The 19,862-nt window shown below is 38.1% G+C and overlaps 4 protein-coding genes across 5 annotated transcripts; 1 reads left to right on the top strand and 3 right to left on the bottom strand.

The window, feature by feature from the left end:
* The first annotated feature begins 165 nt into the window (after window positions 1–165).
* On the top strand, window positions 166–2,077 carry LOC140792105 (AP2-like ethylene-responsive transcription factor At2g41710). The gene is made up of 7 exons (XM_073142941.1): window positions 166–401; window positions 532–614; window positions 787–884; window positions 1,042–1,115; window positions 1,209–1,259; window positions 1,349–1,425; window positions 1,503–2,077. The coding sequence occupies exons 1-7, from the start codon at window positions 166–168 to the stop codon at window positions 2,075–2,077; spliced, it is 1,194 nt and encodes a 397-aa protein (XP_072999042.1).
* A 591-nt stretch (window positions 2,078–2,668) lies between these two features.
* On the bottom strand, window positions 2,669–8,720 carry LOC140792318 (uncharacterized). Its single transcript, XM_073143239.1, has 13 exons — window positions 8,354–8,720; window positions 8,185–8,246; window positions 7,788–7,868; window positions 7,177–7,258; window positions 6,931–6,998; window positions 6,510–6,611; window positions 5,528–5,617; window positions 5,134–5,208; window positions 5,014–5,046; window positions 4,539–4,616; window positions 3,524–3,577; window positions 3,062–3,165; window positions 2,669–2,918 (listed from the first exon to the last, which is right to left on the bottom strand). The coding sequence occupies exons 1-13, from the start codon at window positions 8,406–8,408 to the stop codon at window positions 2,909–2,911; spliced, it is 894 nt and encodes a 297-aa protein (XP_072999340.1). The 5' UTR covers window positions 8,409–8,720; the 3' UTR covers window positions 2,669–2,908.
* A 297-nt stretch (window positions 8,721–9,017) lies between these two features.
* On the bottom strand, window positions 9,018–13,998 carry LOC140792468 (uncharacterized). Of its 2 annotated transcripts, XM_073143492.1 has the most exons (3): window positions 13,723–13,998; window positions 9,887–12,826; window positions 9,018–9,580 (listed from the first exon to the last, which is right to left on the bottom strand). In XM_073143492.1, exons 2-3 carry the CDS (start codon window positions 12,582–12,584, stop codon window positions 9,201–9,203), a joined length of 3,078 nt encoding a protein of 1,025 aa, XP_072999593.1. In that variant the 5' UTR covers window positions 12,585–12,826; window positions 13,723–13,998; the 3' UTR covers window positions 9,018–9,200. The 2 variants fall into 2 exon arrangements, with proteins under 2 accessions (XP_072999593.1, XP_072999594.1); XM_073143493.1 differs by lacking the exon at window positions 13,723–13,998 and having other exon boundaries at window positions 9,887–12,937.
* A 1,342-nt stretch (window positions 13,999–15,340) lies between these two features.
* Window positions 15,341–19,637, bottom strand: LOC140792560 (receptor kinase-like protein Xa21). The gene is made up of 2 exons (XM_073143631.1): window positions 16,854–19,637; window positions 15,341–16,017 (listed from the first exon to the last, which is right to left on the bottom strand). The coding sequence occupies exons 1-2, from the start codon at window positions 19,609–19,611 to the stop codon at window positions 15,647–15,649; spliced, it is 3,129 nt and encodes a 1,042-aa protein (XP_072999732.1). The 5' UTR covers window positions 19,612–19,637; the 3' UTR covers window positions 15,341–15,646.
* Window positions 19,638–19,862: the final 225 nt, after the last annotated feature.

Below are 19,862 nucleotides of genomic sequence, written 5' to 3'. Positions count from 1 at the left end.
GTCTACTCTTGTCCTTATTCTTGTAGGTAGAAATTAACAAGAACTCAAACCACAGCAACTAATTATAAACTCGTACAGACTTGCAAGCATTAATTCTTTGTGGGTGTCTACATCTTTATGATTTTAGTTCTCCTGAGATGGGAATTAATTAAGCTAAATATTATCATGGATATCTTGGTGAAGAGTGAGGTTATAAACAGCATTGGAGGACAACTTGTTAGCCCACCAATGAGAGCAGCGAAGGCTACTATTGAAGGAGTGAAGGGTGTCAAGAGGAGGAGAAGAGAGCCTGCTTTGTTATCGGCGATGAATGAGAATAACAAGGAGATAGCTGATAATTCTAGTACTACTACTAGCAGTGCTGCAATTAAGAGGAGTTCAAGATTTCGAGGAGTTAGCAGGTATATATATAGCATGTAACAAGTGCATATATATGCTTAATAGATATATAACTAGGGAGTATGCATGTCACGAGTTTTAAAGCATTAGAAATATATATATATATATAATACAAGGTTGATCATGATGTAGGCATAGATGGACAGGCCGGTTTGAAGCACACTTGTGGGATAAGGGATCGTGGAATGCAACACAAAGGAAGAAAGGAAAGCAAGGTCATGAGTCATGAGATTTCTAACTCATATATATATATATATATATATATATATATATATATATATACTTAATATTACTCAGGGAAAAAAATACACTCTCTCTTGCATATATACTTCTTGATTTGTTCATTGTTTTATATATGAGATAAAGTTCGAATATGATTCAAAGCAGTTTATCTCGGTGCGTACAACGAGGAAGAAGCGGCTGCAAGAGCTTATGACCTAGCTGCATTGAAGTACTGGGGAATCACCACATACACAAATTTCCCAGTATGTTCACGTCATTCAAGTCTGGAATAATTATATGAACAAGAGCACTATGTTTTACTTGTTCATTATTCCTCTTATTATGAATCGATAGATATAAATTCAATGAAAATATACGAGTTCAATTACTTTCTTTCATTCATTTGTTATACTTTTTCAGATATCCGACTATGAGAAAGAGATAAAAGTAATGCAGAGCTTAACCAAAGAAGAGTACCTAGCCTCAATAAGAAGGTATTAATTGCTCAAACTTTATCTATACACTCCAATATAGAGAGCTCTGTGATCTCTTTTTAACTTTAACGATCGTCTTTGCTCCACTAATAGGAAGAGCAATGGTTTTTCTAGAGGTGTCTCCAAATATAGAGGAGTTGCAAGGTAATACTCCAAGTACATCTCTCTGTTTTCATCACTAGTTCTATACATCAACAACGTGGCTAGATGTACATCACTTCTGAAAACTCTAGGCATCATCACAATGGAAGGTGGGAAGCAAGGATTGGAAGGGTGTTTGGAAACAAGTACCTCTATCTTGGAACTTATAGTATGTCATATACTCACTCTTATCCTCTCCGAATAACTTTCCTGTACACAATTTAACATGGCAAGATTTGCTTACAGGCACTCAAGAAGAGGCTGCTCGCGCTTACGACATCGCCGCGATCGAATACCGTGGAATTAACGCTGTGACCAACTTCGATTTAAGCACATATATCAGATGGCTAAAGCCAGGAGATACCAATAGTTTGAGCTCCCAAGAACACAGTCTGAATGAACCAAGAACTTTCGAGGCTCATGACAACTTCCAAGACAATATTGTTGAGGTTGAGCAGTTCTTGAACAACTCCTATGTCATTGAAGAGATGAGCAACGGATACGACCAACAGTTTGTGCCCCATCAACTACAAGGGGGTGGTTCTTGCAGTAAATCCTCTCCAGCTGCATTAGATCTCCTTCTGAGGTCCTCAATGTTTCAGGAACTAATGGAGAAGAATAAGAGCACACTTGATGCAGAGATTGAAGTAATGGGCACAAGGAATGAGAGGCTGCAATATGATGATGAGTACAATGCAATCTTTTACATTGGAGATGCCGATGACGCACTTGCTTGTTCTTCAGATGTTGACAGCGTGCAGAACTTTGAGTTGCAGAGGACTGCAGCTCGCATCGAGCAATCACTTTGGAACTGCTTGTGATCTTGTGCCAGATTCGATAGCTAGAAATCGATGTGGGCATAGGAAATTTATATCAGAGACAAGATTGCAAATTGAATTTTGTGAATTTTTTTTTCTTTCATCACCTCTCTCATTCAGATTGAAACTAAAATTGGAAAAGAGAAGTACCTAATCGAATTATCATCTGCCCATAGTTCGATTGCTACTAAAAGCAACCACCCAAACTTAGGCGTCAGCAGCATGCCTGCTACCTTATTTTCCATTTAGCTAATCACAATTGCCAAATACTTTGGCTTCGACATCCTTAGATATGACCCATTTGAGTTCACATGAGTATCTCTGTGGGCTAATTAAAAGTTGTAGGTAGATGGCCATGCGCATCAATAAACTTAACAGCTTTAAGCGTATATAAACAAGTCGCTTGGCTCGTGTAACCTTTTCTAATGCCCCAAAACATTTTATCAAGAGAAAAATAGAAAATAAAATGAAACAGCACGTAGTGTTTAACAAAATAAAAGATGATCTGCGGCTAGAAGAACGATTGACTTCACAAAGCTGCATTAATGTTAAAAGAACTGTGTTCAGAAATTCATCTTTATGAGACAAAGCAAATAATTGGCAATCTTGTATTTCTTATTGCAGACAATTTTTACAAGGGAATGTCTTAATAGATAGTTTTCTATTTCAATTCTACAAAACAGTCACACAGTTGTCTGAACAATATAAGGTAGCAGGCTGTTTTATGGTACATAGCCTATAAAACGAACTCTCATTTCTTTACAAGCCAGGTCCACCAAAAGTTTGATTTTGTGTTCCTTACTGATGCAAAAGAAGCACAACCTCCACGTCTAGTTATAGAGTCCTACAAGAGCATATAGCAGATTAGCAGTCAAGTCAACAAACTAAATTCTGCAACATAAAGTAGTATATCATAACATGTCAATACAGCTATACAAGGTGTGAGCGGGCTATTTCCAATATGAAAATAGAGAACCAGTTGTAAACCTGTGTGAACTGTTCAAGGACTCGGTGTCATTTGGCAAGATGGCATCAGTATTAGCCTTGTCAAGTTTTCCTGATTCAATAGCCTCTAATATATGCTGCAGGCCCTGGGTTGAAAGAAAAGAAGTTTTGATGAGCCATCAAATTCAATATTATTCTGTGTCTCTACAGCACATAAGTTGCCGCAGTGCAACTGTCTCAAATTTACACCGATAGGTTAAGTTCCACAGAAAGCAGTAAATCCAATGGAGCTAAACAATTCAAAAAGATCATTTAAAGCAATGCATCAAGCTTCCTGGATAGCAACGAGTCCCCCACATCTAGATTATATGAGGCCTTCAGAGGTATTAATACAAAATTTTGATTAATTGCCGGAAAATTTGTGACAAGTGCAGAAGCAAAGGAAAATGGACCAGAAAAGTGTTCTAGCTAAAGCTGTAAATTACAAGCAAGAGGAATTAGAACCTTTATACTTCTCGTGTCTGCAATAAAACGCTTGCTAGCAACCTTGGAGCCATCCTGCAGTACAAAATGACAAGACATTAGCCAGGGTTATGAGTTTAAATGCCAATTGCCAGGCACTTAATGCAATCAACAAGACTAAAATGATGTAGTATGATGTGACTAATATCTCATAATGGAAATCCAAGGTGAATATACAGAAGTTCATTGATGTCCTTATTTAACTGACATAAAGATAGACTTGAAGGCCATTTTCATTGGGCTCTTTTGCTATTTATACTCAAGACCAGGTCAGCTCTCTAAATACTAAGGCAAGATCCTTCATCACCTTGCCTCTTTCCATGTTTTAGAAAAACCTTAGGAGATAGAGTTGTCATCATGAGGCTAATCTACCACAAGAAAGGTCAGAGGATGTCGCGGCAAACACTATCTTCTATAAACTAGCTTTGACAAATAAATTGGCACCAATCTGGAACGTTGTTTTATAAATCATACTTACATATGTTTGTCCAGAAGTAAATATTTCCAAGGATTAGATCACAAATTGCATACACTTTGTGTGATCCTACAAGCTATCTTTTTATTTTTCTTTTTATTTGAGTGACAAATTGATGACCAATTTCACAAGTTTTATGAATCACTTTTCACCACACAGAAATGCGAAGCATGCATGGCGTGATGAAAGTACAAAATATAGTTAAAACTTAAAACTAATATACTATTATTTCTAATAATATTCACAAACTTTTGACTTCACAATAATTCGGCAATAATATCAATACCTGATGTCTTGGTATTTAAATAATCAGCACTAGGCAGCAAAAATGAAACTAGAGAGCTAAATTATTTCTCAGCAGTAGATCAAATATAGAGGCTAAAAACAAAGTTACAAAGAAAAACAGCTTCCAAGCAAATCCAAATGAAAGCTTAAATGTCTGCACAACAACTGAAAGATATCACTGACAAGTAATAATAATGTCCACACTAACCACCGAAAATACAAGTACATCAGCCATACCTGCAGAAATTCAGGCATTTTCCCTCCCTTTCCACCAATAAATTGGCAGAGGTACATAACACCAGCGCACGAAAAATTCTGCAATCACAATTTCATCATGAGATATAAAGAATAGCAAAACAATGGTTAGGGTAATAGGTATTCTGGTTCACAATATCATCCCTAATCCCTATACTCATTCGTAATCATCTGATACCTAGTGCCCCTAGAACTTATTGACTTGTGATTTTCCTTACAGCTGATTGCTTAACACGTACCTTTCCTTCAATATATATGATGCCAAAGACAACAAACTCATATTTAAGCTTGTACTAGAAACTCTCAAGTCTATCTAATTTTGAACATCTAACTGAGAGTCCTGTTCCACTTAGATACCTCACATAATAAGTTCTCATTTCCTAAGTTAAGAACCAAAAGAAAGGAAACAAAATTGAAAGGACAAAAACATAAAGCACATCATATCAAGATGGTTTACCTGCTTCTCTTCCATTGAGTTCATCTTCTCATCCTGCAAATAAGGAATATTAATTATGAGACAACCAAATTGCCTGAGTAGAAATTGTTGACCATTATATACTAAGATACATGCACTCACCAGATCCCATACCAATTGCTTGATGTTGCTTATTTCTGAGCCCATATTCGTGATTTTCAAATGAGCACCAGTGACCTGTACGGCATTAGAAATAAAGAAGGCTTGACAAATTGCGCAGAAAACACACTAATATAAGCAAAGAAAAAGGACAGAAAACCTGATTGCTGTATGCTTTCATACAACAAGGACATGGAGTTCATAAGAATGTTTAAGGGACTTGCTAAACTTTCTCAAATTATCAAAATCAAGGTACAAACTGGGAAAAAAAAAACAAAAAATTATAGGGATAAAGATGTTGCAGCAATTTTCCCACAACATAATAGGACCACTCTCCTTTATGATTGCATTACCTAATTCAAATGAAGCTAGATATAAAGATATAAATGGAGAGTACCTCATCTCTTATCAATCGAGATATCTCCTTTTGTTCATCCAGTTTATCATCCAACCTCTCAATCCGCTGTGTCAGATGCCTCTTAGTTGCCTACGAAAAAGGAAAAATAAAAGATTTCAGAAGGTACCACATAACATACAAGAATTGTTAGATTTTGAGCACGGATATAGATTCAAAATTAACTTAAATTTTGTAACACACTCGCTGGATCACAATATAGGGGGGCAATGCTTGATACCATTTTTTACTGTACTCTGATTTCATTTGACCCTCATCATTCATGAATGAACAATTAATTATGACAGAACAATCAAGAGAAAAGCTAATGCAGTAATGTGGGCGATGTAATTCAAGGGGAAAAAGTATGTGGGTGAAATGCAGAAGAGAGGGAAAGAACAGAAGAATCAACAAGCTGATTTCATATTCATCCATAATTAAATAACTTACTTGATGCATCCAATCACTATAAACACCCTTTCATTGGCAAATAATCATAAGCTCATGTTTGATGATTTGACAAGGAAAATATACATTTTGAGTAGAAGATAGAGGGGGAAATTCACATGGCATTTTACATAAACAAATTAATCAATAAAAAAGGCCCTATAGAACTTATGATTGTTTCAAAATAATCAAGCTTGCACTGTATACAATGACAAGGACTCCCATTATTTCTTTGACCAACAAAAGTTACAAAAAAATTTCCCATATAACAGCACTTCCAATAGTTGATAAGTTTCATATGTCAATACTAGCATGGTTTCATACTTTCACTTCCTAAGACATGAAGAACAAGCAGATAATATCAAATAGAAGTAATTGTGCACTTCATCCACTTCTGATGACACAATTAATAGTTTAGAGTCCTTGTGCTAAGAACTGATGCCAGTCACTTTCAGAAGGTACAACAAAATGGGCACTTAACGATGAAAGTGACAGCTGTAAATAATATAAGAATACTGATCATAAATATAATACTTACAGAAAGAGCAGCAGACACTTGCTCCAGATGCTTTGTCATGCCTGAAACAGCATTGGCCATATTCCGTTTGGTGACATACATAAGGTCGGAGAAAGAGAAGCCCTGATGAATTTTGAAGCAATTATAAACAAAATTAGTTGACAGAAACAAATGTAAAGAGTCATGCCATTAAGCTAAAAATCTACAGGACAAAGATTAATCAAGAAAAGAAACTGGAGAAGATTGTGCTACCATATTATTATACTCCTGAGACAATAGTTTAAAAGAATCTATACGACTAGTAAAGAAGCAACCAAATAACTCATGACAAGAAAACCATCACAATATAAAAAGAAATACAAGCTCGGAAGTAACAACAATTGATATTTCTTATGCGGAAGTGGATAAAAATCTAACAATTGACGATAAAGATGGAACATACTTTCCACCACATGTATCCATAACCAAGTGCGCCCAAAGTTGCAGCTGGTATTATAAGTGCTGTAACTCCTGGAAAGAATATCTCAATCAGCTGATAACCAAATTATGGAACAATCATGCATATCCTCAGAATATGTTAACAGAAGCAAGCAAATTTTAATAATATACTAGCTCATAGAGCATCATAAATAATCATCACATTGCATCTCAGTCTTTGCTATAGAACTTTAATTGCAACAGCAAATACCTGTTTGGCCTGAATTTCCATTGAGAACGGTTATGGGACGTGCAGAAGCAAGTTGTCGAACCTCCATGGCCAACCGGCGGACCTATGAAACATATGAACAACATTTTACTGTAATATACAAAATAGATAGGTTTCATTTTGGATTTTTTTTCTAATATACAAAAATACAAATGAATTAAATTTATAAATATTGAGAAAATAGCAAAAGGTTTAAGAATGCCATAAATTGAGTAGATCTATATTTATCACCTAGCATGACGAATATCCCTGTGATACAATAAAATCCTAGGTGGATCATGAAAATACTAGAGGTAATCGTCACTGCCACAACCTACAATGATGGAAGGCACAAAAGTAGTCGACAAAATCTCATCATTAGCCTCACAAAAAGAGAGTGAGAAAAGATTAAAGGATAAATTCATAAGGTAACACGGGTAAAAACCACCAGTAGGTGTATAATGCAAACTGGTCCCTAAGGAATAAACCCTCTATATCGTAGAACATTATTAGCATCTTATAGAGTCACAGACTACTGCCGTCATTAAACAACTGCAACTTTCCATCGCTCATAGTAAAAGATGACAACCTCTCAAATTAAAATAAGAAAGTACCTGGGAAGCAAGAACTTCGTTTAAGTCAGCATTCGCATCATCTCCCTTTTGTGCTGATTTTTCCAATCCCTTAACCATATCCTGCCCAAAGTTTCAACATAACAAATGTCAACTTGATCATCCTTCATCTTCCCACCAAATCTATACACTTTCACTCATCATTAACACAAAAGTAATGGATGCCCTTCAAATCCAAAACGAAAACACATAACCGGGGAAAAAAAGGAAAACAAGAGATATCGTTCTTGTCCATCTAAATCCCTCTTTTCTTTTACTTTCGTCTTCAATTTTGATAAAAATTCGCAGTGTAAGTATCAAACCAGAGCATACAAAAAATCAAAACAAAAGTCAAGAATCAAGTAGAAATCTTATTTGCTTGTCAAGTAGTAATTCAAACCTGAAGCTCTCCCAATACATCGGACAACCGGCCGTTCCGCAGCATGACCGAACCGGTAACGCCTACAAAACACGATCACAAACGCATCAGATCACGCAAGCAAACATCCAAAACCCAATAGAAACAACACAACGATCGAATCAAAGAGGAGGGGGTAAATCACAATCACCTGCTCCGACCAAGATAACGATCTTGGTAAGCCCCATCCCTACCTGCGTCGCCATCGATCTCTCCTCTGCTACGAAACCCCGATCCTTCTCTTTCTCCCCAAAGCGAAACCCTAGAAGAGTCTCGAACGAAGTCGGAAGCGAACGAGAAGAAGTTTAAGGACGAAGGAGAAGATGACAGTCAACTTCTTAGAGTATAAGCCGGCGTATTGGCTAATTGGCGGCGGGGGATCGGACACGAGCTCGGAAGCGTATGAGCCGTTGGATCGGGTTATGGCGGAGGAAGGAGGCTGCCTGATTCGGCCGCGGGCAATCTAGAAAATTTAACCAACAAACCCCTACATTCTTTTTATTATCATTCACACCCTCAATATTACTCTATATTTTACTTTTTAATACCTCAAAAAGATCTTTTCTTTTTTTTATGACTCAATTATTTTGTGTATCTCAGAATGTACCCGGACAATATTATTAGTGTCTTTGTGTATAAATCTTAAACACGAATAAGAGATTTATATACATTTTGATAAATAAATGAATTTGATAATTTTATCTGCCTAGCTATTTTTGCATGTTTTTTTTTATGGTAATAGCAAGTTAATTTGTTTCTCAATGTTTATGTCTAATGTCCGGTATTAACCTCCTCAGTTATGAAACACAATTATCTTCCACAAAGTCACAACATAGTATATGTTATGAATTATTAATTTGAAAGAAGAATTGATGTTCAATTGTAGCATCTCTCCTTTCATATACAACAATCCAAAATGCCAAAATTGTTGTGTTATTTCAGTAGCCGTCACTACTGAATCAGGATTCAGGCATCATCTTCAAGTCAAGCTGCTTTCACTACATGGCTTTCAGAAGCAAATCTTTTACTGCATTCAATTCCTTGATGACTTCCCCCATTTGCTTTCGTTCTTGCGGATCTTCTTCAGAGCATGCGACGCCAATTCTAATCACGGAATCCATGCATTTCTCGAGCGCCAATCTTCTTCCATCGTTGTCGGTGTTGCTTTCAGCTTCTTGGCCATCTTCCAAGAAGAGGAGATTCGGATCCACAATATCCAGCACTTGTCCCTGAGAGTTCATCTTTACATACTGATGAAGGTTTAAACCATCATGGAACATGTCATCAGTTGGTCTCTTTCCAGTGAAAAGTTCTAACAACGCAATTCCATAACTGTAGACATCTCCATGAGTCGAGGCTTCGCCACCCATCCCATATTCTGTAATCAATGAATGCAATGATCATTATTGAGATATGGAAAATGTTACATTTGAACCTAGACTTGTTGCAAAGATATGGAATTATATGATGTGCAGAGTTGTGAGATAGTTCCGTTGATCTGTACCTAAAATTCAAGCAGGTGTGATCAACCTGCTATTTTCTACAGCTAAATTTATCGCTTTCCATGAAGACCTGTGATACTACTAGTTACTCTAAACTGCAGAATCATTGATATACGAAAAGAAGAAGAAGAGAAAACATTTGTAGGCTAAGAAATTAAATGCATATCAGTTGAAAGTATTACCAGGAGCGACATATCCGATGGTTCCTTTTATTCCGAGAGACTTTGTAAAGTTTTGATTGTTCTCAGTGGCTTGGTTCCAAAGAACCTTTGCTAATCCAAAATCGCTTACATGAGCAGACATGTCCTCGTCCAGTAGGATATTGCTGGGCTTCAAATCACAGTGAACAATTGGTAGGTGTCCATGATGATGAAGGTAATCCAGTGCAGAAGCTACGTCGATTGCTATGTCCAACCTCTGAAGGGTCGACAAAGTCGTCTGATTCGAATTTTCTGGTTCCTTTTGATGCAGCCAGTTATCCAGACTCCCATTTGGCATATACTCTAGTATTAAAGCTTTGAAATCATTGCCTCTAGAATCGAGACTCGAGCACGAAGTAAAAATCTTCAGCAGATTACGATGCCGGGTGTTTCTCAAGGCTTCGCATTCAGCCATGAAGCTCTTCAATGCTCCATGTCTTTGAAGGTTGAGAACCTTCACTGCTACAGTGGTATTGGTGGCCAGCACTCCTTTGTAGACTGAACCAAAACTTCCAACACCAATCAGATTGGATTCTGAGAACCGATCAGTTGCTCTTTGCAACTCAGAAAAAGAGACTTTTGTGAATTGTTCATCTAACGAAGATTTAAAAGAAGTTTTCTTTTTCAAGTTCTTTCGACGGACAATGACATAGATCACTGCCAATATGATCAAAGCTAGCAAACCAGCGATAATTGGTACAATAACGTTTAGTGCCACAGGCAGATGTTTTCTATTTGACTGCCTGTTACACATTGGCAAATTGAGTCCTTGATTACCCCCACATAATTTGCTGTTTCCAAGGACCGAAACTGCACTTGTGTTGCTAAAAACTCCTTTGCTTGGAACTTCGCCGGTGAGATCATTGAATGACAGATTCAGTTGATACAGGGCACCCAACTTCTCCAGGAATTCTGGAATTTCTCCGCTTAGTCTGTTGCGCGAAAGGTCAAGCTCTTCTAAACCTTTCAAATTTTGCAGTGATTGAGGGATAGTGCCTTCAAATAAATTCCCCTGCATGTAAAGGTATTCCATACTCTGACAATCGCCGAGAGAGTTAGGAATTGTACCTGACAACTTGTTATCTGAAATAGCAATAGCAGCAAGATTTTTCAGATTGCCAATTTCAGGCGGCAGCATTCCGCTCAAGGAATTGCTTGATAAACCCAAGTGTTTTGTTAGAGATGAAATGCTAACTAGTTCTTTGGGGATGGCACCACTGAGATTATTTTGTGAGATGTTTAGCTCTTCCAAACTCTTGCATTGTCCAAGACTTGCAGGTATGCTTCCACTGAACTCATTACTGTCTAAGTAAAGCAGATTCAGTAGAGTGAGGTTGCCAATGGAAGATGGAATTTGCCCCGTTAGACGATTCCCTGCCAAACTCAGTGTATGCAGATCTTTCAGCCTACCAATTGTCGAAGGCAAGCGGCCTGTCAACTGGTTGTCATTCAGCCCGAGAACAGTAAGATTCACAAGGTTGCCAATTCCGGCTGGTATAGTTCCAGATATTTGATTCCATCCAATTGCGAACGTAGTCATAATTGAGGAGAGATTGGCTATTGAAGCAGGCAGTACGCTTCCAAACCTATTGAATTCTAGGAGTAAAGTCTCCAAAAGGCTGCAGTTTGTTAATGAGGTGAGGAAATCCCAGTCACTGATCTTATTGGCTTCAAGATTGTTTTCATCAAGGTTTAGCCAATACAGATACCTCAGATTCCCCAGTTTGGAAGGCACTACTCCACTGAAGCTGTTCTGCTCGACATCAAACTCGACGAGATTGGAGGCATTGGATATCGAATCCGGAATTCGCCCGCGGAGCCAGTTTTGATGCAAAATAATCGTGTCAAGGTTCACAAGGGTGTTGAACATGCTAGAGGAAAGACGTCCTTCCAAATGGTTATTACCAGCAGCAAACGATAGCAACGAAGACAGATTGTACAGTGAGGAAGGAATCTCTCCTGATATCAAATTGTTTGCTATCTGAAGATATTCAAGACTAACTAGTCCACCCATGCTCTGTGGCATGCTGCCATACAAGTAGTTGTTACGAAGGAGAAGCCCAAAGAGAGATGAGAGATTGCCTATAGAAGGAGGGATGCTTCCTGTGAGATTGTTCTCCCCCAGATTTAATATCCACAGCTCTGAGAGTGAGCCAATATCTTTGAAAATCTCCCCAGTGAACAAGTTGCTCCTTAGATCAACAAACCTGAGCTTTATACACTGAGATATAGTGGCTGGGATCTCCCCCTGAAGGTAATTCATGCTCAAATTGAGATTTCTTAGCCGTGAAAGGCGGCCGAGCTCCGGCGGGAGGTTGCCATGGAGATTGTTATCGTCAAGCCTTAGAAATCTGAGGAAGGTGAGATTGGCAAGGTGAGGAGAGATTGGACCTGTGAGATCAAGTGATGATAGCCATAAGCTTGTGACTCTGTCTGGGTGTTTGCGACCACAAGTAACACCTTGCCATTGGCAAAGGGGGGTGGTCTGGTTCCATGACTGCAAGGCTTTGAGGGGATCAGAAAGTAAAGACTGGAAGGATTTGAGAGCAAGGTGGTCTGTTTCATTGGTTGGTAGATCGGTAGAGGTGGATGTGAGAGCTGCAAAGGGGAGACGGAGGAGGAGGAAAGTCAAGGCAAAGAGGAGGAGGATGGATGGATAGAATCTAACCGAGAGCTTCATTGGATCCAGTGTTGCAGAGTTATACAGTGGCGGGAGTTTAGCAAGATAACTGGCATATCTGAAGGCATATATCTATGTGATGATTGCAAAATATCAAAAGCAAGCGAAGTCAAGCTGCTTTCACTCTGACTGTCAGAAGCAAATCTCTTTACGGCATTCAAATTCGTTGATGGACTTCCCCCACGGTTTCTTTCCTTTTGGTGATCTTTCTCAGAGCATGCGACAAGGGAAACCCAAAGTGCCTTCACAAAATATATTCATTATGAATATTCTAATTCAAAATTGATATTGCATCAAAATGGTAAGAGCATAAAGTAAATAACTCTAAGAAATAGAGGAAAAGAGTTGTTGATCAAAATATATCTATTTTTTAATTTAGATAACACCTAAATTTAAATATCAAAATGTATTTATTTTATTCTAGCGCTAAGTAAAATGCTTAATTATTAAGCATTTTATTTAAAAAGTTGATAATATTAATATTTTTTAAGTAAAATGCTAATTTTATTAATATTTTTTATTAAAATACTTTAGATAATATTTTGTATCCTTTAGCATAGGAAAGTCTTTACTGAGAAAATTACTTAATAGTTAAGCATATTATAGAATGCATAAAAGTTAAGCGTTTTAGTTAGGATTATAGTAAAATAGATCTCTTTTGTTATTTGATTTTATGTGTTACCTATTTTGATAAATAAATTTTAAAATAGAGTTAGTTTAGTCTGAAACTCGAGAAGGAAAGATTATCCATTTAGATTTTAACAATGAGAGACGGTTAAAAAATGAGAAAAAAATTGAATACAGAAACTTCAACGAAGAAAGAGATTACAAACTTTTTATTTTTCTTTGGCCAAAGGAAATAGAAGAGATTTGTTTTAATTATTATATAATATATGTATGTTTAATCAAGTATATATTTAATATAACTAATAAATATATTGTACAAAGTTTTTTTTTTTCACATGTTCTGGCAATTTAGAAAGGAAATAGAAAAAAATAATTTGACATAAAAGAAAAGTAGACTTAATGTCTCAAATCGACAATATACTGGATATATTTTGTTTGCAAATTTCCCCTCAGTCCCATATTTGCTTAAAAAAAAACTTAAACACCTTGGCAATGTGAGGAGAGATTGGACCTGTGAGGAGGCCAAATGATGGAAGCCTTAAAGTTTGTGAGTCTGTCTGAGTGTTTGCCACCACGAGTAACTCCTTGCCATTGGTAAAGGGGGGTGGTCTGGTTCCATGATTGCAAGGCTTTGAGGGGATCAGAAAGTAAAGAATGGAAGGATTTGAGAGCAAGGTGATCTGTTTCATTGGTTGGTAAAATGGGAGAAGTGGATGTGGGAGCTGCGAAGGGAGGAGGAAAGTCAAAGCAAAGAGGAGGAGGATGGGTGGATATGAAAGAATCTAATTGAGCTCTCAATTGAATCCACATCCAGTGTTGCAAAGGTATACAGTGGTGAAATTAACAAGTTATACGTACGACAGATTGACAAGAGGTTATGAAATCAACTCCAACTCTAAATAATTATTGTGGAGAAAATTGCTTGGTGGTTGGTGATGGTTTAGTTCAATGACTTGGCTAAATTGATAGCTCGGCGTTGCAGTTGATTTGAAGGATCAACTCGGCAGCATAATGGCTTAGAGCACTATCTCAGCGACATTTAGTTCAAAGCAATAGTTTGACGATTCACATGACTTGAAGTCCAAACTAAGCGGCTTAGTATATTGATTAAAGTTAGATAGAACCTTAGTGCATTTGTATTTAAGGAGAGTTAGTTCTTTGTCCAGTTTATATCGAGCTTTTGTGCTCTTGAATGATAAAAAATAAAAAATAAAAAGCATCCCTCCTCCTATTTGGGCCAGGCTTAATTTACTATCCACAGTTCTATTATACCACAGTGTCCATAAGAAATTATTGTAGTGGCAATTAAATAATTCATGAGCTATAGAAAAAAAAAAAAAAAGCTTTCTCCCACTTTTATATCATCATTTTCAAAGAATTAAAGTAGATAGAGAAAAATAAATGCCTTATATTAAGTAAAAACATGGCCTTCCCAAGAAGTGGGTCAGGGACAGCCTATTACGCAAAAGCTGTTTGCTGTTTGACGTGCAACACCTGATCAATTACGTGGAAAACTCGCGAAACGCAACACGAAATATAAATCGCCGATACCGGCGAAGTCCTCCCGCCTTCCTCTGTTTCGAAGTAGAAAATTTCTCTCCCCTTCCCCTGATCCATCTCCTTCTCTCGTAAACTTGAACCTTGATCTCCGTCCTCCAAGATCCCTAATCCCAACTCGAAGAGCTCTTTGTTCGCTTCTCTTCCCATGGATCGAAGAATGGCAGTTTGTCTATGCTGTTGGAGGAGATCGATCGATCAAAACCCTGAGTTCTCTCAGGTCAGATCCCGTTACATCTATAGATTTATTCATATTATGTTCTCGAATTAGTCTATTACTACTTATACCTGCGGTGATATTGCTTATCGTAAGTGGAGGTACGAGATATTGAGACCCGATCTGAGATCGGACTCAGATCCTTCGAATAAATAGTTGTAGTGTGCAATATTGCTCTCCTATAATTTTGCAGTTTGTGTGAGAATAGGATTTTATGATTAGTTCTATGTGTCATTTCATTTGGAAGTTAATTAAGAATACTATGAGTCTCAATATACAAATTTAGGTTGAAATTTGGCTATACTAGGAACCAAAACTGTAACGGAAGGACTTCTTTAACCCCTTGATGATGATGTGACATAAAAGTAAACCTTCATAGAATGTCATAAAGGCAAATAAGCTGAATTTTGATCTCAAGTAGATCAGATAAAAAGGGGTGGCCTTTATCAAACTTAGCATGGGACCACAATCAACAACTCATAGCATGAACACCATCTGACTTACAAATTTGGAGGATTTGTGATATAAAGTTGGATTTGCCTGGAGAAACTTAAATGATAGTTTAGCATCCTCTAGGAATTGTCATCTAGGATTATGTGATTGCTATCAAAATCCATGCGTGCCGACCTTTGTATATATTTGCCATAAGGTGCACCAACCTTTATTCCTGAATAAATGCCTCTCTCACTGCATGCATGTTTTTAAGGGCATGGTCCATGTCCATTCTTTCTCTTGGTAATTCCTTTGAACATGAGAGACCAACTCTGATCAAGGAGGCTAGATAACTCTTTATTTCCTCTCCTGTCTTTCTCGTAGTATAGACATTTCCGTCTCCTTCTCCATTGTAGTGGGGTTGTGGATCTACTATTTCCATCACATGTTCGGGAAGAGCCATCTCAACATAGTTTCGGAGGCTAAAACCTCCTTTAAATGCCTCATCAGTTGGTCTTCTTCCAGTGAACATCTCAAGCAAGAGTATACCAAAGCTGTATAAATCCCCTTGAATAGAGACTTGGCTTCCCATCCCATACTCTGTACGCACATGAGAAGAAAGTTTAGCTGGTAAACAAGAGCGAGCAAGTTTAGGTCTTGGTAATTACATTTAGTGGGATACAAATTAAGAAAATTTGGGGAAATATATGAATCAACTTTACTGAAGGAAATCTATCAAGGCTACATATTATAGGGTACGTTTTGAACAAACTAATCAGTGACGTAGGTTTTAGATTCTTTCCTTTTCAGGGGCTGATTACTTTGTGGATAGGAACTATTAGAAGTTAGAACTAGGGAACTAGGCGGAGTTCTATGAATCAGTTGATATGAGAACATTAACTGCAAGATGAAGAGGCTGACAAAGGTAAATAACAACTTACTTTTGCAGTTGTAGAACTCTACCTAAAACAACACCTTTATAAAATCGAATAGCGGTAAGAGACAGTGATACTTGCACTTCTGATTTTTGTTACAGGAAAGTATTGAAAGACAAAAAGGATAGAACTTGTGAGTTCATGCTAGAAAATTTCCAACTCGAGTGTTGGAATCAAGATCAAATTGGTTTCCCTTTCACTTAGTTGGAGAATGGATAGTCTCTATATATCATGCATTAGCAGAAAAGAGCATCTCAAGGTTTAGCGTCTAAATCAAACTTCTAAAAGTCATTAATGGATAGAGAAGAGTAAGTATCGGCATAGACAGCATCCCTTTGTTTCACTGAGGAAACATTTCAGGTGAGCATGTGACAATTTTAAATTAATCCAGGCAATGTCAGTTACTTTGAGATTCCTCAGCAATATACATGTGATGTAATCAGATATGCCTTGTTCTAACTTTCCTACAAAGATTAAAATAAGGATTGTCAGAATTCATACCTGGAGCAACATATCCAATGGTTCCTTTAATTATGTTGGAACTACTTGCTTCTTCTAGTTTTATGGATCCTGGTGTCATTAGGAACCTGGATAACCCAAAATCACCTACATGAGCACACATATCATTGTCAAGAAGAACATTGCTTGGCTTCAAGTCACAGTGAACAATTGGAGTTGGGCCATGGTGATGGAGATAATCCAATGCTGAAGCCACATCAATAGCAATATTCAGCCTCTGGATGAAACTCAAGCTCCTCTGTTGTTCAATCCCACTGTTCTTAGGATGCAACCACTCGTCTAGATTCCCATTAGACATGAACTCAAAGACAAGTGCTTTGAAATCATTACCTTTGAAATCTATGCTAGAACAGGCAGTAATGATCTTGACAAGATTCCGATGTCGAATGTTTCTCAATGCATTGCATTCAGAAATGAAACTCCTTGAAGCTCCATGTTGTTGAAGGTCAAGTACTTTCACAGCAACAACCTTCCCTTCTTCATCCATAATTCCTTTATACACAGATCCAAAGCTTCCTACACCAATCAGATTAGCTGAGGAGAACCCATCAGTTGCTCTAAGCAGCTCAGAGTAAGAGACTTTCTGATAATGATCCGCATCAGAGGCTGTTGATATGATGCTTCTTCTTGCTATGTGCTTCAAATACCACATAACAGACAGACTACAAAGTACAGTAAGACAGGCAACTGCACTGGCAACAGCAATAATTAATCTATGGGTCAGAACTCTTTTACTTTTTTTCTTTTGCATAGGACATGCTTGTAGGTGCAACTCTGTTTTACCTCCACAGAGTTCCTTGTTTCCTTGAAGTGAGATAGCACTTAGGTTTGTGAAAATTCCTCCACTGGGAACTTCTCCTTCGAAATTGTTGAAAGATAGATTCAGATTCTGCAAATACTGCAATTTCTCCAGAAAGTCTGGAATGTTTCCTGACATGTTGTTTCTTGAAAGATCCAGCTCTTCTATACCTTTCAGATTGCTTAGAGTTGAAGGGATTGGTCCATCAAAGTTGTTACCTTCCAAATAAAGGTATACCATGATCTGGCATTCACCTAAGGCTGTAGGAATTTCACCAGATAGCATATTTTCTGAGACATCTAATAGTTCAACATTTTTTAGGTTGCCTACTTCCATTGGCAGGGACCCGGAAAGAGAATTACTAGACATAGCAAGATAGCTTGATAGGGAGGAAAGGCTCACTAGTTCTCTAGGTATGGTACCATTAAGCTTATTAGATGAAAGGTCCAATAGTTCAAGATTTTGCAAGTTCCCAAAGCTTGTTGGAATTGGACCTTCGAGTTCATTTTGATCTAGAGTGAGTCTAGTCAAGAGGGTAAGATTTCCCATGGAGAAGGGAATTTCCCCAGAAAATCTGTTTTCGTGTAAGCTTAATACGTGCAGATTCTGTAGCTTACCTATTGTGGTGGGAATGGGGCCTGTGAGGATGTTCTCTTCAAGATAAAGTGAGGCAAGGCCTACAAGATTCTCAATTCCTTCAGGGATGCTTCCGGATATCTGATTCTTATTCATCGAGAGCTTTTGGAGCCCTGTGGATAGATTGGAAACGACATTGGGGAACTTACCTTGTAGCTTGTTGCCATATAGGTCTATGATTTGTAAACTGGTGCAGTTAGTCAGAGATGTGAGGAAACTCCATCCATTGGCTTCTCCATCCTCTACCTGATTTGCAGCTAGGAGTAGCTCAACCAGGTTCCTTAAGACTCCCAGATTGGTAGGCACAGGCCCACTAAATCTGTTCCCGGCTAACTCAATTTTCACAAGACCAGAAGCATTAGCTAGTGATGAAGGAATGTGTCCTTCGAATTTGTTTTGGTACATGAGAAAATATTGGAGCTTCGGAAAAGAAAAGCCAATGTTGGCTGGAAGAGTTCCAGTAAGCTGGTTCTCAGCTACATGGAACCACCAAATGGATGAGAGGTTGTAGATGGATGAAGGAATAGTACCTGTGAACTGGTTGATACCTATTTGAAATGCTCCTAAGCCAGAAATCTTGCCTAGGGTATCAGGAACTTTTCCTTCAAGATTATTGTCAGCTACATCAAAGATGGAGAGGGTTGAGAGATTCCCCAGTGAGGGTGGGATGCCTCCTGTAAAATTATTAGTACCTAAAATAAGCCTTAGGAGCTTTGGCAATGTGCTGATCTCAGAGGGTATCTCTCCATGTAACCTGTTAGCTCTCAAACTTATGATCTGCAGTTCTGTGCAATTGCTAAGACCACTTGGAATTCTTCCTTCAAGCTGATTGGCGCCTAAGCAGATGCAGCGGAGGTGAGAGCAGCGAGTAATACTACTCGGGATCTCTCCATCAAGTGAATTATAGCTCAGGTTGAGAAACTGCAGCCTTGAGAAGCGGCCTAGTTGCCCTGGTATTGCGCCATGGAGCTTGTTGTCAGAGAGATGGAGCCTTCTCAAGAAGGTCAGATTTGTTATGAAGGGTGAGACGGTCCCTGTTAAGTTCATGGAATCGAGGTCCAGTGCTATGACCCTATCTGGGTGCAGCTGGCTGCCGCACGTAACGCCAGGCCATTTGCAGAAGTGGACGGTGCCATTCCATGAAGATAGGATTCCAGATGGGTCTTGGGTAATGGAAGCCTTGAAGGATAGAAGAGCAAGATGATCAGTCTGGTTTCCGATGGGTGTTATTGAGCTTGTGCATAGAAGGTTACACGAAAGTATCAGCAAAACTAGCTTTGTTTTCAAGGTGAATTGAAGGTCCATTGGATGGTATGAGGTGGAGACTTGGGAGATAGGTTGAAGTTTCTGTAGGTTAGAAGCATTTGCATCAGCTGGATATTAATACGTAGTACGGTAGTAGTAGTGGGAAAAATGTCAGGAAGAGGTGTGAAAAGGCCCAAGGATATGTAGTACCATACCCTTTATTAACTCTTAGTTAAAGTCACCATATCTATTACTAAACCCTGCTGGGATTGCCCATGGAAATTTTTTGCTCACTGGGCTCAACTATTTGG

This window comes from Typha latifolia, chromosome 7, assembly GCF_019914945.1.
Source record: "Typha latifolia isolate L0001 chromosome 7, TyphaL0001v2, whole genome shotgun sequence".
Classification (NCBI taxonomy): Eukaryota; Viridiplantae; Streptophyta; class Magnoliopsida; order Poales; family Typhaceae; genus Typha; species Typha latifolia.
The sequence above is the reverse complement of the archived record's forward strand: the minus strand, read 5'-3'. Positions and strand labels throughout refer to the sequence as shown.